Below are 17,242 nucleotides of genomic sequence, written 5' to 3'. Positions count from 1 at the left end.
GCCTTGGTTCCTGCTAGTACCCTGCTAGCACCCTGCCAGCCCTGTGGACAGTCAAGAATCAACTCAGCTAGGACTGGGTGTTGGGCACTTCTTCTAGCATCTGTGTGGCAGAAGTCACAGCAGAGCTTGCTGTTTGATGGCAAGTCTGGTTTTATGCTTAACCCCGGGGGAAAAGATTCAGTTCTCATGGCCAAGGGCCAAGTGTAAATGTGTAGTAGAGAGCACAGGGCAAGGCGCTGGCCCTGCCTGCCTCGTCCCCAATTTTCCTGCACCAACTGAAGGGAGGACCCTCAACGTCATTGCATCCCTAACTGGCCAAGCCCTGAAGGGAGGCCACTTCCACAGTGACCAAGGAAGGGGCCAGATTGGGGTACTGCTGTAAGAGCAGCTGTGTCCAGGCAAATGCCCAGCCCATCGGGGAGAGCTCCAGAAGTTGTGGCCAGTTGAGGGTTTCCAAGGGCTCCGGTCTCCCATGGTTTAAAGAAAGAAACATCAGTCAGAACCTTTTGGACAGTTTTGCTTTATGCGTCCAGACAATCAAGGCTCACTGTTACAGCCACGGCCCAGCTGTCACCTGGGAGGTACATGATGCAGAAGTGGCACCAGCACAGGCTCTCCCTGCCCTCCACTCCCGCAGCACAGCTATGTGCACACAACACTCACACCCATACACAGGACAGAGGAAGGACATGGGGAGGCTGCAGCATGTCTCACCCACTTCTACTAGTACGTGTGCACAAAGCTTTGGTTCACAATGGCGCATCTGGCTGTTCTAAGGGCAAACAGTCACGGTCAAATGATTATTCACAGCTGCAGAGGAGGCAAGACAGAAGCAAGTGTCTAATTACAGCAACTTGATTTGAGAATTTTGTTATAAAGGTCAACACAGAAGCCAACCTTGGTCACATATGTGGTGAGGGAGGGATACACTGTAGGTGGCCTACAAGGCTGACATCGTCTTCCTGGAAACACCATCAATCAATACCATCCATGGGGGGTATGGTGGAAGATGGGCACACCCGAAGAAGAATGTGACTACAACCCAACACTGGGCTCTTTGCATCTGGCAGTGTGCCAAGAGCATGATACTCTGAACAGGAACTGGAAACAGAGCCAATGGCTGACCACCACCACCCTATATGTGGGGACAACCCAGGACCCCAAGCATACCCACATTCCATGGGACTCAGGGCAGGGTCACATCTATCCCTGCACCTGTCCACAGGGGCCACCTGGAAAACATAAGCTACTGGTCAGAGAAGCGAACTGGTCACCAGGCCCGGCTGGCTACACAGAGCAGTTGCCTTTGAAACCCAGTGAAGCCTCAGTCACGGGAGCCGGACAGCCACACTCTCCATTCGCCTGCGCCAGCTCTGGAGAGGTGCCAGTTTGTGATTAAGAACGGGCAATTGCACTGAAGGTCCTTGTTTTCTTAAATAAATCCACGTGCTAAAATGCATTGTTTATATCTGCTACATGATTCCAAATCTATCTTCTACTCACTGTAAAAGTTTCTTTCCAAATGCTAAAATATCATAAAAGCTTTAAAAATTGAAGGGTGGCCAGGTGGGGCTTGACTGTGCAAAAAGCTTTAGTAAAAAGTTGCCAGAAACCAGTGAAGGTGAGGGGCCTTGGTGTCTAAAAAGGCGAGTTTTTAGGGCATTAAGACTTACTCAGAAAAACGGACCTCACCCCAGCCCAGGGTCAGAGCAATAAGCCAGGCGGAGACTCGCACTGGCTGAAGAAGAATCACCTTGACAGTTTGCTTGCAATCTCTGAAAATAGTTCTGATGCTAAAATTGTGTTTAAACCAAAAAGGTTTGAAATATTCCTTCCTGTTATAACATTTTCAGAGAAAAAGGGAAAAACAGGAGGCAGGAAAGGGCATGGGGTGCCAGCGTGCGCCTTCTGACCAGGTCCCTACAGTGGCCCAAAGGAGCCCTGGGTACAGGACGCCATAAGACTTGACTACCACTTTCTCATTTCATCTGTCATCCAACTATCATTTCTTGTCAGTGCATGTTATATACTAAAATTCATGAAAACCTTCATAAAACCAGTCTGCAGCAAGCAGAAGTCCAGAGCTATCTCCAAGCTTGGCTTCCACATGTACAGACAGGCTGAGTTGACGCTTGAACACGTCCACTCAGACCTGCGGGCAGCCCCAAGGAAACAGTATGTGGCCCTGGCTGTCCCGATGTACCAGAGCCCCACCCCTCTGGCCCCGACCCTCAGACATGGGGCCTCGGGAAGAATTTAGATTGAAGGCGCAAGGCTGCAGAGCAGTGTGTGGTCTCCCTGGCAGCGGAGCTGGCAGCCCCCACACTCGGCCTGCCACCTGCCTCACACGTCCACAGTGCACAGGGGCTCGCCACCAGGTTGGGCAGACGCCACAATAGACATCTTCGGTTTCTTCCGTGTCTCCTCCTAGAAGAACAATGAAAATCAGGGATGCTGGCGAGGTGGGAACATGCAGCACAATTTCAGGCAAGAGGCTCTGGAGAGGGACGGGGGTGTGTGGGGTGTGGGGGGGTAAGACTGGCAGGCTGGAACCAGGCAGCATCTGGAGTAGGAGGGCACCCCTGCTCTGTGATGCCAGGCTGGAAGGAAGCAGGAAGGCCTGAGGAGTGGGCTGGGCAGGGGGCTTGGTGGAAGGGTCTCCCTCGATGCCACCACAAAGCCCTGCATACTGGCACTTTCCTGGGAATCAGGACGCACACCCAAAAGAAGGGCCAAGGAGATCACAGCCACCAGGAACAAGCCACCTGGGTGGGTCCTTCTCCCCACCACCACCTGATGGCAGGAATGAGGCATCTCCTGGACCCAAAAGGTCACAGAAACAACAGATACCTCCTTCAGGGTTTACACAGGCCCGGGCTGATAACACAGCTGAAAAGTCTGAACCCAGAGGCCTCTCACGTGGGTGGCTTTAGGAAACGGCACGGGAAGCCAGCCCTACCCGGGTTCAATTGTTCTGTGAGCCACACATCCCCTTTTCCCCCTCACAGAACTGCCTAGGACTCCAGGAGGAAGAAGTCCAGGATGGCAGTCTGTCACCCACAAGGACCCTGAGTGAGGGTGGCCTGGCCAGTGTACTGTCCTTGCCCTCAGTCAACACCGAGTGGGGACCCAGAGTCAACACACACGAGGCCAAGCCCTTCATAATCATAGGCCAAGGCTGCCAGATCTCACTGACTAAAAATACAGTGACTTGGTACAAGTATCATGACTGCTGAAGCTCAAGGAAAAGCAAATCTCATCTGGAAGGATTAGGGCTTTCTGGGTTCTCAGGCACTGCCCCGGCATCAGAAGCCAGGGCTGGGTTCCTAGATCACAGCTTCCCCCCTCAGCTGCCAGTGTGACACAGCTCGGTGCCCCTCCCCTGCCTGAGGGTGAGGGGACGGAGGGCATGGAGGAGCCACGGCGCATGCGCACCCTCTCCTCCGCCAGCCTCTTCATCTCCTCCTGCAGCTTGCTCAGGATGTGCAGGTTCGGCTTGTTCTTCTTGGCGTACTGCTGCAGCTCAATCACGCTCTTGTCCGAGGTCTCCTGGGGAGCACAACACAGCACTCTCAGAACTGCCCCGGGGAGCAGGAGCTGGAGCTTAATGACCCCACACCGGCTGCCCCACTCTCCACCTGCACCTGGTGGGCTGATGCAGAAGCAGAGAACGTGGCGTAGTCCACGCTGCCCCCATCCTCAATAGGCAAAGCCACGACTTCCTCCCTTCACGGGGCAAAAGCACCCTGGCACCCAGCTGTCTCCGCTCCTGCCCAGGCACAACAGGGAAGCTGGACATGGCCTCGGACACAGCCATCGACCAGGCACTCACTGTGCTCAGAGCCCTAAGGCTGGAGTGCCCCGCCCTGGCTGGGAGGCCATCAGCCCCAGGAGCTGAGCTCTCTGCATGCCCCAGACTTTCAGAGCAGGATCAAACTGTCCTGACGACCCCAACTCTCAGGACGGCTGCCCTGCCTGGGGTGCCAGACCCCACTTGCATTCCAAAAGCTGCATGCTGGGCTGTGCCTGGACTGGACCCCTCACCCTCCAGCTTGGGGACAGTTCCCACCACAGGCCAGAGTGGGCTTTCTCTCCCTTAATCTTAGCCCAAGAGGAGGCACGGAAGGAGGGCATATACCAAAGGCAGAGGAAGCTTCCTCGGCATTGCATCTCAGTTTTCTCCAAAACACACACCCTAAAGTTCCTCTAAGCACCTTAGGGGCCCGTCACCTCCCGTACCCTGCCTTGTCAGGCCCAGATGCAGGACCTCTTCAGGCATGGCCCGAGGATCTCCAGCACGGTCCTCGGAGTCCCCACCTTCAGTCCCCACCCTCTACACCGACCACCCCTCTACTTACTGGGGTGTCGATAAACCAGACCGTTTCTGTAAACATCAGGAAAAATCAAAAATGTAAACTCACCTCCCAGTACTTCCCCCCACCCCACAAAGCACACAAAACCTAAGGGTATTGGTTTAAATCTTGAGATCTTGGTAAAGCAGCAGAAACCAAACAGATGGCACACACAGGCTGTTGAGTTAAAAGCTGACTGACTCGTAGCTGGCAGAGCTGTCCTTGCATGCTCACTCTCCCATAGCCACTAAGCGGCCTCAAATTAGCACAAGCGTTCCTGCCACTGAGCTAAGGGCTCCGGGCGGGCAGCATTCGCCACCTGCATCTCCAGCCCCCTCACCACAGTGCCAGAGACAGGCCCAGGCCCCTTGGCCATGGATTACCCCACCCCACAAAGTCACAGGATGGCCCTGCAGAGAGCCCGAGAGTGGTAGCCATGAACAAGAGCAGAGATGCCCGACTGTGTCCCCATGACAGGGGGACCCTAGGCATGTACTCCAGGATTGGGAGAGGAGTCTTGTTACCTGTTTGACCATCTTGCTGCTTTCACGGCCATACATGCGCAGTAAAGACCCCCAGTTCTTGACATGTGGGTGCAGCAACTGAAGGATTTTCTGAGAGGCTAACTGTTTCCCAACTCTCTTATTCTTACCTGTGAAGAGGGGGAGGATACGCAGAGAGGCAGTCACAAACATCCAGCTGTCCACGAGGCCACCTGGCCTAGACAGCAGCGCACCTGCCTTCCCCCCACTGAGCTGAAGGCTCATTCTACAGGAAGGGGGTGAAGTGCTCCAACAGCACTGGGCACCGGCATCTCCCCACCTCAGCCCAGAACTCACCTCTACCCCACTTCACAGAACAGCCCACCAGAGGCTCCAGGAGGTCAGGACGTGACCAAGGTAGATCACACAACTTAAGAGGCCTCCCTCCAGCCACAAACCCATTATTTCCAGACACACAGACAAGCAGCAACAAGGCGTCATGAAGCATGCAGCCTGAGGCTCCTTAGGGGAAAGCAAGGGAGGAGGGCTCTACTGGAAAGCCCACAGGAGTGTCCAGAGGGCGTGTGTGCTTTGGAGGAGGTTTCTAGAGAGGGGAAAGGCAGGGCTAGGGGCAGAATAGATCTGGAAAACATCAAGTGCCAGCTGGGCACTCTGGTTGGGGGGACTGAGGCTGGCGATGCTCCCATACAGGGCCTCCCGGCTCCGAAGAGGGAGTCCTGGTACCAGGATCCCTCGTCTGTCCCATGCCCTGCCCACCTGCTCAGGAGCGGCGTCTCAGCGGGACTGGTGCCTGCTGGATTGCAGGGCACACCAGGTCTGACTGTGCTTCTGCAATTTCCCTTCCAATTTACACAGCACTGGTTTTGTGTTTATAGTAGCTACAATAAGTTTTCTTTTAAAATAAAGTTGTATTTTAAAAAGTGGTTACTTCAAAACCCAAATTAGGTAAAGGGCACAGGTAATACACACGGACCAGAAGGCAGAGGGTGGCGCATGCCCAGCACAGGGAAGCAGAGCACGGCGGAGGCTCTGCTGCCGCTTGAGTAGGACGCCCCGCTCCTGCCACAGGGTCCAAGGGCTGGACAGGGGCAGAGGTGGCAGGCCTAGCCAGAATGACCAGCCCAAGCCCGCAGGAGGGAGGACAGAGTCGGTGCAGCCAGGGCTATCACAGTTGCACCTCAGGCTGACTGCTTCAGACATCAATGTGAGATGCTGGTGGCCACAACCACAGGCCGTCAGTTGACACGGCTGGAGCTCGGGAGCAACAGCAGGAGAACACCCTCGTGGTCATCTGACAGCATGGTGAGTGGCAGGGAGGAGGGGCGGGTCCTTACACCAGCCGCGCACTGTGTGCTTGCCGCACGCCATGACATATTCACTCTTCTGGTTTTTACCAGGAACCACTTCAAACTTGATGGATGTGTCACCCATTCCATGGTTTCTTTAAGAGAAAACAAAGACCGTAGGTGATATTAGCTGAGGAGGAGGAAACGGCTGCTTCCAGAAAGTTCTTTAAGGGCTCTCTGAAGACAATGCCAACCCTTCCCCCAAAATTCCCTCACAGTTGAAGAGGAGGTTACCGAAGTACACCCATCCAATCCCACCGGGCTCTGAGGGGCTGCCTGGCAGAGGGGCTTCCGTGCACACAGAGAACACTTGCAATGGCTCGGTCTTTAGCATCGACTCTTGGGCCAGGATAAATAGCCAGTAAGGATGTTGGGCACCCACGGCAAAGCCCCCACAAACTGACTTAGGAGGAGAAGCACCACCCTACCTTTTAAGGCACTCGTGGAGGATCTGATAGGGAGACAACAGTCCGGCCTTGCTGGTCAGCTCGTAGACCCTTGAGTCTTCGATACTGATGTGGTTAAAATACTACAAAACAAAGCAGCCACTTCTAAGTGCTGGACTAGCCCAGCAGCCTCACAGAGCTGCTCTCCATGCTGTCTGCTTCTCTCAGGGGCTTCCTGTCCTTCTTATTACCTTACAGAGCATGTCACAAACCCCCACCTCACTGTCCAGCCGGCCCACTGAGACACGAACGAGAGCTAGCTGCACTGCAGGTGACTGGAGAGAGTGCCACGGATGGGGTGGGAGACCCTGGTGCAGCAAGGCCCTGGGCTGCACAGCTAGCCCGCCTGGAGAGCCTTTTCTGAATCTGAGTCTGATCATACAATTAATCAGAAACCTAAAGGTGAAAAACTTGAAGATCCTCTAAGTGAGATTACAGAAGAGAGAAGTGAAGCCAGACACAAAAGCTGCTCTCTAATAGGCCAACCTCTCTGAAGGTTGCAAAGGGCCTTGCGTGGCTCTAGTCTCAAACACAAAGTACTCTTGGCTCTATGACCAATCACTGTAACCAAAGAACAGAAAGGTTAAGAAGGGTTAACAGGAGATCACTTAACCAGTTAAAGGAAAAAAGGGAAGCTCTGCACAACAGAGACAGATGCCAGCCAGGAGGTGGCTTTGACCCCAACCACCCGCTGGTGAATGGAGGATTTCATCCAGTCCACTCAGGAGCATGGCCCACCTCCCCAGCGGGGGCTGTGTTAGTCTCCTGGGGCTGCCATAACAAAGTACCACAAACTGAGTGGCTTAAAACAACTGAAATTTATTTTCTCACAATTCTGGAGGGCAGAAGTCCCAAATCAAGGTGTCAGCCAGGCCCTGTTCCCTCTGAAGCCTCTCAGGGAGGAGCCTTCCTTGAACTGTCCATCTTCGGGCAGCCCCATGTGGCTTGTGGCGGCATCACTCAGTTCCACACGGTGTTCTCTCCTTCTCCCTTTCCCTCTTCTTATAAGAACACTTACAACACAGCTGCTCTGAGCAGGGCGGGGCAGGGGGGTTCCTCTACCTCCACCTGCTTCAGTGAGGAGGCAGGCTCACTGTGACCAAGGTGAGGACAGAAAGGCACTGTTTCTGCAGACGTCGCTGATTCTGACAAACAGGAAATCCTCTTGCTATCATTTGGCTATTTGTCCTCCAACAGGTCCCCACAAGATGCCTCCGCTCTCAGGTGCCCACTTCAGTGGGGGTCAGTTTCCGGAGAAAGTTACTCACCAAGACATCAGGCCTTGGACCCGTCCTCAAGGGCTGGCCAGGAAGCCAACCCATCAGCAGTGTCTGGTTTTCTCACTCAGCCTGTAAAGACCACTTCTAACCAGCGCTCAGCACCTGGGCTATGGGCCTGTAAACGGGTCAAGCAGGTGGAGAACCACCTGCATACTCTGTAGCTCCAGGTTCTTCCCTGACAGAGCTGAGGTCCAAACACACTCATACACACATTCTCTCTCTCAGAAGCCCCCAAATACCCAACAGCCTCTGGCAAAGGCCCACACCACGATCACCTGCACCAAGTGGCTACATGCTGTTGATGGTTAACCTGCCAGGGAAGTGTGGGACCTCCAGCTCAAGAGAGCACAGGCAAAGGGCAGAAGTGGCCCACTGAGAACAGCACAGGAGAGCCCGGGTGACCAGTACTGGACAGACAGTGAAGGACCATGAGGGAGCACCAGATAGCCCAACACCCGTAAACTCCAAATGCAGGTAAAACAGAGCAATTCCTAAAAAACCGCAAACTACCTGAATTGCCCTATTCTAGTCAGTAAATTGAATTTGTAGTTAAAAACTTTTCTACAAAGAAAATTCCAGGTGCAGATGGCTTCATTAATGACCACTACCAAACATTTAAGGAAGCAATGACATTGATTCTACAGACTCTTAAAAAAAAAAAAAATCTCAAGAGGAGGGACAACTGCCAACTCTGACACTGGTAGTACCCAGACCAAGAAAGTACAAGAAAACTACAAACTAAACTCCCTCACAAACCAGGTGTAAAAATCATAAACAGTATTAGTAAGTTGAAACCATTAACACATAAAAAGGAAATATATGTCATGCCCAAGTAGAATTTATCCCAGGAATGCATTTTAAAAAATAAACCAGCAAGCCCGCAAGATGGAGCTGGCTGGAGCCAACCACCTGAGGCTGGGTCGTCAGCTCAGTTGATCCGGAGCCCACGCCGTCCAGCCCAAGAGCTGTCAGCTCAGGCCCAGCTCTATCACAAAGTTGTTGATCATTATGAAAATCCTAGAAACATGGGGGTCTCTTAACAAGACATCTAAAATTATTAGAACTGGATTAGTGGGGGCTCCAGCATGTCGTGATGTACTGAAATTACAGATTCAAGTTGATGAAAAGGGGAAGATTCTGGATACCAGGTTTAAAACGTTTGACTGGTTCTGCAATTGCCTCCAGCTCGTCAGCCACTGAAAGGGTGAAAGTGAAGACAGTGGAGGAAGCCTTGATCATCAAAAACACAGATATCACCAAGGAACCCTGCCTTCCCCCTGTGCAACTGCACTGCTCCATGCTGGCCGCCCTGTCTGATTACAAACTGAAACAAGAACCCAAGAAAGGAGAGGCAGAGAAGTAAACGCTTGGCGAACCTTCCAGCTAGACACATCGGCTGCTTGCCCACCCTCTGTGCAGTCACCGTAGATTTCAGAAGCCCTTCTCACTACAATGAAAGAGCTTTGTTGATACGCACAGCACTTGCCGTTCACGTTGTGGCTCTAATGCAAGCAAAATGCACAGTGCAATTGTTCTGAATCCTGTGGTTTTTCCAGCCCACTTTTATCGCCTTAACCCAGTTTATGTATATTTTGAATTGTGTGTCTGGCCTCAAACAGAAATCAGTAATGAAGTCTCACGTTTTGACAGTCCCTGAAGTGCACAAAGATCTTTTATCGGAGTCTACTTTGGGGAAGATTACCAACAGAATACCTTTGTGTGATTCTTTGACGGAACCAAGTATTGTACATAAAATACATCTGCAAATATACAATAAATAAAAGAATGCAAGACAAAAAGTAATAATCATAAATCAACATAATTCACTATTTAACAAAGAAAAAAATCTTATGATAATGTTAATAAATACACAAACGGCAGTTGACAAAATCCAACACCCTTTTATGATAAAAAAACACTCAATAAAGAAGGAATAAAAAAGACATTTCTCAGCCTGATAAAATGACCTAATAGCTAACAACATACTCAAGGGCAAGAGACTGGATGCTCCCTGCTAGGATCAGGAAGAAGGCAAGGACGTCCACACTCTCTACTGCTACTCAGCATTGTACCAGGGGTTCTAGCCAGAATGGTAAAGCAAGAGAAAGAAATAAATGGTATCTGGATTAGAAAGGAAAAAGTCCAACCATCTTTAATCACAGCCAACCTGATCCGGTACATAGAAATTCCAAAGAAATCTATAGAAAAACTACTAGAATAAATGAGTTTCACAAAGGGTCAATATACAAACAAATTGTATCTCTGTACAGTCATGTCAGAATTGAAGCTAAAGTACTACGCACAACAGCACAAAAACACACGAAATACGTTAAATCTAAATCTAGTAAAATACGTGCAGGATCTGCGTGCTGAAAATGACTGAATACCAGCGAAGGACATCAAAGACCCCAATAAACGGAGATACACTCAGTTTAGGAATTAGAAGACTAAATATTGTTAGAATATCAATTCTCCCCAAATTTATCTACAGATTTAACACAATTTCAATCAAAATCCCAGTAGAATTTTTTGTAGATATTGACATAATGTTTCTAAATTCTATATGGAAAGGTAAAGGAACTAGAATAACCAAAGTGTTTTTGAAAAAGAAAAAAAAAGTTGTAAAATTCACAGTGATTTCAGGACTTCAAGTAATCAAGACGGTGTTGCTTAGTGCAAGGACACACAGACCAATGGGACAGAACCGAGTCCAGAGGCAGACCCATACACGTGATCATTTGGCTCCTGATAAAGGTGCAAGGGCAATTCTAGTTAAACATACACCTACCGTTAAGGCCCAGCAAGCCCATCCTACGTGCTTGGAAATCTGGACAGCCTCACAGCAGCCTACGGCTGAGCATCCACAACTGGGAAGGTCCCCAACACCCCTCAATTGAGGAGAGCACACCCACGTGGCCTTGTGGGGAGCACTACTCAGCCAGCGACAAAGCCACCAGCACAGATGACCCCACAGGCATCAGGGGCAGCTGGACCTGCTTCAAAGGTTGCCTACCCGTAACTTCACTGGTAGGACACTTGGAACTGGCTAATCTATAGGGACAGTTCAGTGTCTACAAGGGGATACAAGTGGGGGCAGTTTTGACTATAAAGAGATAGTTCGAGAGAATTGGGAGTGGACCATTTGAAAATGGTTTGTCTTCATTGTGCTATTGGTTACATAGCAAAACTATGCATTTGTCAAAACTCGCAGAACTGTACAAACAGCGAATTTAACTCTATGTAAATTAAAAAATAAATTAAAAAAAACACAACTTGTCACTAACGCCTCAATTCTAGTATATCTGTGCACCAACCAACCCATAGCTAACTAAAAAAGCAATAAAATACCAAGAAATCTTTCCAGGCCTTTAAAAGGGAACGGAGACTGCTCTGGTCATGTTCTCCCTTTTTAATCAATACCAAAGGTGCTTTGTCTTTAGCCTCCACTTCCTTCCCGAGGCAGCTCTCGTATTCTGTACCTGCGCCACCTCACATGTGGACCTTGTGCCACCACAGCTCCCAGACAGCAGCCAGCAGCAAGAGCTCCCAAAGCACCAGGGCTCTCACAGCTGGAGTCCAAACAAGGAGCAGACACTGCCCCCACAGCACCCAAACTAAGAAACTGCACCCTGTACAGCACATGGTGGCTCTGGTGCCACATCTCCAGGGACACCACAGGGAAGAGGGGCCCTCCACCACTGAGCCACTCACGAGAACGAGACAGACAGAAACAGCCAGTTTCAGGCCAACACATGTGCTGCTCCAACCCCCAACCTGACTGGAAAGCTGCTTTATCCTCTGATAAATTTCAAAACGAGGAAATAAACACAAGATGTGGAGGTGTGCACACATATACAATTAAATTAGAAGTGTGAAAAAATAGCTCTCGAGCGCACCGGCGCGCGTGGCCACTGTGTCCCGTTCCAGGCACAGAGCTCCTAAACCCCATAGAATTTCCAGCTGACAGGAGTCACCTTTTGTCATTAACGATGAGCCCCTTTGTACACACCTGCGTTTATGCTAATGAGGCGGCTCAGAGTGAGCTTCCCGGTGACCAGGAAAAGCAAACTTTCAGCCCCACCTCCTGGGAGAGGGGACTGGACATTGTGTTTTACAATTCTTGAACAAGATTTAGGGAGCTTCCGCTGGTGAACACATCCATGTGCCAGGAAGGCAGTGCTTCCGAACTGTACAGGGACAGAGACTCCTGTGCTCACGACACTTCTGGACCTCAACCTAAGTACCTCCTCTGGCCGTACTTTTGTATCCTTTATAAAATAAACCAGTAATCGTAAGGTAAGTGTTTTCCAGAGTTCTGGGAGTCATTCCAGCAAATTATGGAATCTGAGGGGAGGTCATGGGAACCCCTGAATTTGGAGTTGAGCAGGCAGAGTGTGGGTAGCATGGGCATGCCATTTCTGGCTTCTGAAGGGGGGCGCAATCTTATGGGATTGAGCCCTTTCACCTGTGGGATCTCATCCAACTCCATGGAGCTCTTTGGATGAGAGTTGTCAGAATTGAGCTGAGTTGTGGAAACCCAGATAGTGTCAGAATTGGAGAACTGACATGGAAAGCCCCTCGTATGTACAAGGGAAACTTTCACCCGGGATTTCCAAGTCTAGTTGATGCTATCCACATGGCAATCCTCCCATGTGCCCTTCTCCACCTGGGGAAACCTCCTCTTTTTCAGGCTAGTTTCTGATATGATTCTAGAAAGACCCCTCACTTTCCAGAAGAGCCCCAGAGTACGTGGTGAGAACCTAAATCCTGTTACTGTGTGGTGTATGACCGACCACGTATGTCACCTTGCTGTCTGTGGAAGAAAGGGAACACCAAGGGTACATATCAGCCCGGGTCTGCCCGAGCACAACTTCCAGAAACCTGCAGTCTCTTCCACGCAGACACCTCACCAGAGGCCCTGAAGTGAAAGGCTCTAGGGATGACGCTAAGGCCACAGCAATCCTGTAAAGACTGAAGGACAGGAGGAAAGGTGGACGATGACAGAACAATTAACACAAAGACTGCCAGCTGGTCATCATCAAAACCATGTGCCTGCAACAGAGAAGAGATTCTGTTCAGCTAACCGCCAACCTCCCAACACCAAGCATGAAGCAGTGACAGGTTTGATGGTGCAGGCTGGGGCAAGCTGCTGCCCTCCAGGTGTGTATCCCATGGCACTGCCACACATGAGGAGGCCACATGCAGGCAGTCGGGTTGCAAAGGGCAGCTGAGGCAGAGCAGGGAATCAGAGCTACAGGAAGCACCTGTTATACAGAGTGGGGGTTATCAGTGTAGCAGGAACACAAATTATCCTGCCGAGGCTGGAGGACATGGACACTCCCGGGCCCTGGGTCCCTGTGCTGGTCAGAGTGAAAACTGGGCAGCTCCTGCTGAGAAACCAGAGGATGCCAAACACAAAAGTAAACAAAAGCAAGAGTAGGCATGGGGACCGTCAGAATGATTAAAAAATGAACTGAACCGTGTATTCACTCAGCAACCAACCAAGTAAGATGCTGGTTATCACTGTGGCTACATACTATGTAGAGGCTCTCTTAGATGCTACCTTGAAACAAGACATTCCCAACCCTCACTCTACCAACCCTGGAGAAATTTCAATTATCTCAACATGTCAAAAATTTCTCAAATCAATCTTAATCTACTTGAATTACTGTAAACTTTACCACAATAATAATCACGACAAGCAGGATACGGGTCCTACAAGCTCAAACAGATGAGACCTCTCCTAGGGGTCAACAGCAGAACCTGCTTAGATCAACCGCTGCATCAAAGCAAAGTCCCATCTTCCAGAAAGGCTGCTGGAGCCACGCATCCCTACCTGCCTGGGTCCAGGCCATTTCCCAGCACTAGAAGCACAGTCACTGCTTCATATTTCTGCTACTCCGTATCAAAGGACAGGGAGGGCTGCCTCTTAGAAAGAATGGTGGGGTGAATTTTATATAGCCTAGGCACCATCGACTGCAACAATCATCCTGAGTCTGGCTGGGATGCACGTAGGGTTCTAGGCAAGGGGTTCTTCAATGTGCCTTGAAGCCTCCCTGAGTGTGATCTTTCCACAGCTGGGTCATTCAGAATTAAAGCTGAAGTCCTTTTGAGACTTTCCTGGGAGTGGGGTCTATGATCTATCTTTGGCCTATCCATGACAATAACCATAGAAAACATTAGAAGCTTAAGTGCAACTTAACACCGCCACGGGCATTTTACCATATTTTGTAACAGTATCAGTCCCAAAATATTGGAGCAGTCACTACAAACAATCCCTGAAGAAGATGGACTTACTAGACAAAGACTTTAAAATTTTAAAAATACATCCTGAAGCACTTCTGGAGTAGAATAAGGACCTCCAAAATTTATTCCTCTATAATAAAGTATGAAGAGCACTGTCAAAAATTGTCAACTGAACTTTTTCAGAATTCTGGAAATTAATGATAACAATCTAAGGAGCATTTACTCAAGAAAAACTACTGAATCTTGTTAAGAACAATGAGACTTTGTGGAGTTTTAACTTGACTCATTCCTATCTCCCCTTCCCAACTCCATGGCAGCCTTGGGAAACAGCAGCTTTCTAGCCAGAAAGCAGACTAGGACCCCAACACCCCAACCAGAGATCTTTACTTGACCCAATTCATAGTTCACTAAGTGAAAACAATCCATTCCCCAGGATTTGCCAAAAATAATCAGTGGCAACTGTTTCATATTGCAGTTGCCTGAAGTTAGGATTCCAGCTTGCAAGCAAGAGGCAGCTCAAAAACTACAAAAGGAAAAGCTGGAAAATGAGATGACCATAGAGGGCTTTGAAAATCTCCAACGTGTCTAGGGATCCAGACAGCCATGTGGATGCCCAGGAAAGAACTGAGAAGGCCCTAATCTCTCACAGGGGTTGACTCAGAAACTTTATATACAAGTGGGAAGCAAACACTAAAGCAGAGTTTTCAATTACTGGAGCACTGAACGTGAACCCACACGTGGTGGCAAAGATTAGAAGACTTACTGGTTCAGATCAGGATATCTATTACCTGAACTTCAGAATTACTCTCGGAAAGTCACTGTTATGGGTTGAATTGTATTCCTGCCAAAAAATTTACATGTTGAAGTCCTAACTCCCAGTACCTCAGAATGTGACTTTATTTGAAGATAGGATCTTTATGGAGATAATCAAGTTAAAATGAGGTCATTAGGGTGGGCTCTAATCCAATATGACTAGTATCCTTGTAAAGAGGAAAGCTGGAGACAAACACATATACAGGAAGAAAACCATGTGAATAATGAAGATAGTCATCTCCAAATCAAGGAGAAAGGCCTGGAAAAATTCCTTCCTTCACATCCCCCAAAAGGAACCAACATTGCTGACATCCTGATTTTAGATGTCTAGCCTCCAGAACTGTGAGGCATAAATATCTGTAGTTTACGCCACCCAGATTGTGATACTTTGTTACGCCAGTCCTAGCAAACTAACAGTCACTAAACAGACAGCAACAACAAACAGCAAAAACAACAAATCCTGGCAAGGGGAGGGAATCTGATATCCATAGTTTCCACATCGTATTATTTTAAATGTCTAGATTATTTAAAATTTTTTGTTCAACAACAACAAAAAATTACAAGATGTGAAAAGAAACAGAAATGTACAGACCATACATGGGGTAGGGGAACAGTCACTACAAACCATGAGGAAGATGGACTTACTAGACAAAGACTAAATCAGCTATAATAAATAAGCTCAAAGAACTGAAAAAAAAAAAAACTAAAAAAAAAGCCTAAAGAATTAAAGGGAAGTACAACAATATTTCACTAAATCGAGACTATCAAGACAGAAATTATGAAAATTTCACTAGAGGGCTTCAACAGCAGATTAGATCAGTCAGAAGATCAGCAAACTTGAAAACAGACCAACTAAAAATATCCAGTCTGAAGAACATTAAAAAATAATAATAAAATAACAGAGCCTCATAAATATTTAGATGCCATCAAGTGGACCAATTTACACATAATAGGAGTCCCAGAAAGAGAAGAGAGAAAAAGAAGGGCAAACAGAATATTTGAGGAAATAATGGCTGAAACTTCCCAAAGATAAAAAAACAATCTATATATCAAAGAAGCTCAAAAAACACCAAACAGAATAAACTCAAAAATATCCAAATCCAGACATCTCTAAGGCCGAAAGCAAAGAGAATCTCAAAAGCAGTAAGAAAAGCAACTCATCTATAAAATGATCCTTAGCAAGATTAAAAGCTGAATTCTCATTCCTTATAGAGGCCAGCAGGCAGTAGAATCACACATTCACATTATGAAGGAAAACAATGTCAACCAAAAATTCTATATCCAGCAAAACTATGCTTCAAACTGAAGGAGAAATGAAGACATTCTCAGATAAACAAAAACAGAAAATCCATTGCTAGTAGACCTGCCCTCCAAGAAACACTAAGGAGCCTTCGGGCTGAAATAATAGGACACTACAGACCGTAACTTGAATCCATACAATAAGAGCACTACAAAAGGTAAAGGTAACTACATCAGTAAATAAAAGACAATATAAATGTATTTTGTTTTGTAACTCCACTTTCCTCCTAGGTTAAAAAACAACTACACAGAGCAATAATTATAAATCTAGTTGATGGACACAGAACATATAAAGATGTAATTTGTGATAATAACAGCATAAAGGTGGGGGTAAACAGAACTATATAGGAGCAACGTTATGTATACAACAAAAATTAGTTGGTATTAATACAAACTAGACTGTTTTCAGTTTAGGTGTTACTGGTACTCCCTAGGACAACCGCTGAGAAAATTAAAAAAAAAAAAGTTAAAGAAACACATGAATAAAATGGTATGTTAGAAAGTATCTATTTAACACAAAGAAGGCAGTAAAGGAGGAGTTGAGGAACAAAAAAGACATAAACCAGAAGATAACAGCATAATGGCATACAGAAACTCTACCTTTTCAGTATGTACATTAAACTTAAATTGACTAAGCCCTCTGATCAAAAGGCAGAGATTGACAGAATAAAAACAAAATCCAACTTATGCTATACATAAGAGACATAGTTTAGATTCAAAGACACAAATAGGTTAAAATTAAAAGGATAAAAAGATACACCATGTAAACAAAAATTGAGAGAGAGCTAGAGTGGCTACTATATCAGACAAAACTGACTCTAAGACAAAAACTGTTCTAGTAATAAAGAAGGATACTCTATATAATAATCACAAAAGGGTCCATCCATCAAGATGACATAACTATTACAAGCATTAAATAAAAATTACTTCTACTCTCAACATTTCTGAAACCAAATG

At 47.8% G+C, this 17,242-nt stretch overlaps 1 protein-coding gene and 1 pseudogene across 5 annotated transcripts in view; one reads left to right on the top strand and one right to left on the bottom strand.

Annotated features, from left to right (window-relative positions):
- Positions 1–505: 505 nt before the first annotated feature.
- DGCR8 (DGCR8 microprocessor complex subunit) overlaps positions 506–17,242 on the bottom strand; it is a 34,280-nt gene continuing 17,543 nt past the window's right edge. For all 5 annotated transcript variants that reach the window (XM_033097968.1, XM_033097969.1, XM_033097973.1 and 2 more), the window contains 5 exons: positions 6,630–6,730; positions 6,190–6,296; positions 4,877–5,004; positions 3,436–3,549; positions 506–2,427 (listed from right to left, as the gene is read on the bottom strand). In XM_033097968.1, coding sequence (XP_032953859.1) covers positions 2,344–2,427; positions 3,436–3,549; positions 4,877–5,004; positions 6,190–6,296; positions 6,630–6,730 — 534 coding nt within the window. In that variant the 3' untranslated portion in view covers positions 506–2,343. The remainder of the gene's footprint in view (positions 2,428–3,435; positions 3,550–4,876; positions 5,005–6,189; positions 6,297–6,629; positions 6,731–17,242) is intronic.
- Positions 6,749–13,674, top strand: LOC117017579 (iron-sulfur cluster assembly enzyme ISCU, mitochondrial-like; annotated as a pseudogene).

Source organism: Rhinolophus ferrumequinum, chromosome 25 (genome assembly GCF_004115265.2).
Source record: "Rhinolophus ferrumequinum isolate MPI-CBG mRhiFer1 chromosome 25, mRhiFer1_v1.p, whole genome shotgun sequence".
In the NCBI taxonomy this organism is placed as follows: Eukaryota; Metazoa; Chordata; class Mammalia; order Chiroptera; family Rhinolophidae; genus Rhinolophus; species Rhinolophus ferrumequinum.
Note: the sequence above shows the minus strand (reverse complement) of the source record. Positions and strands in the feature narration are given on the sequence as shown.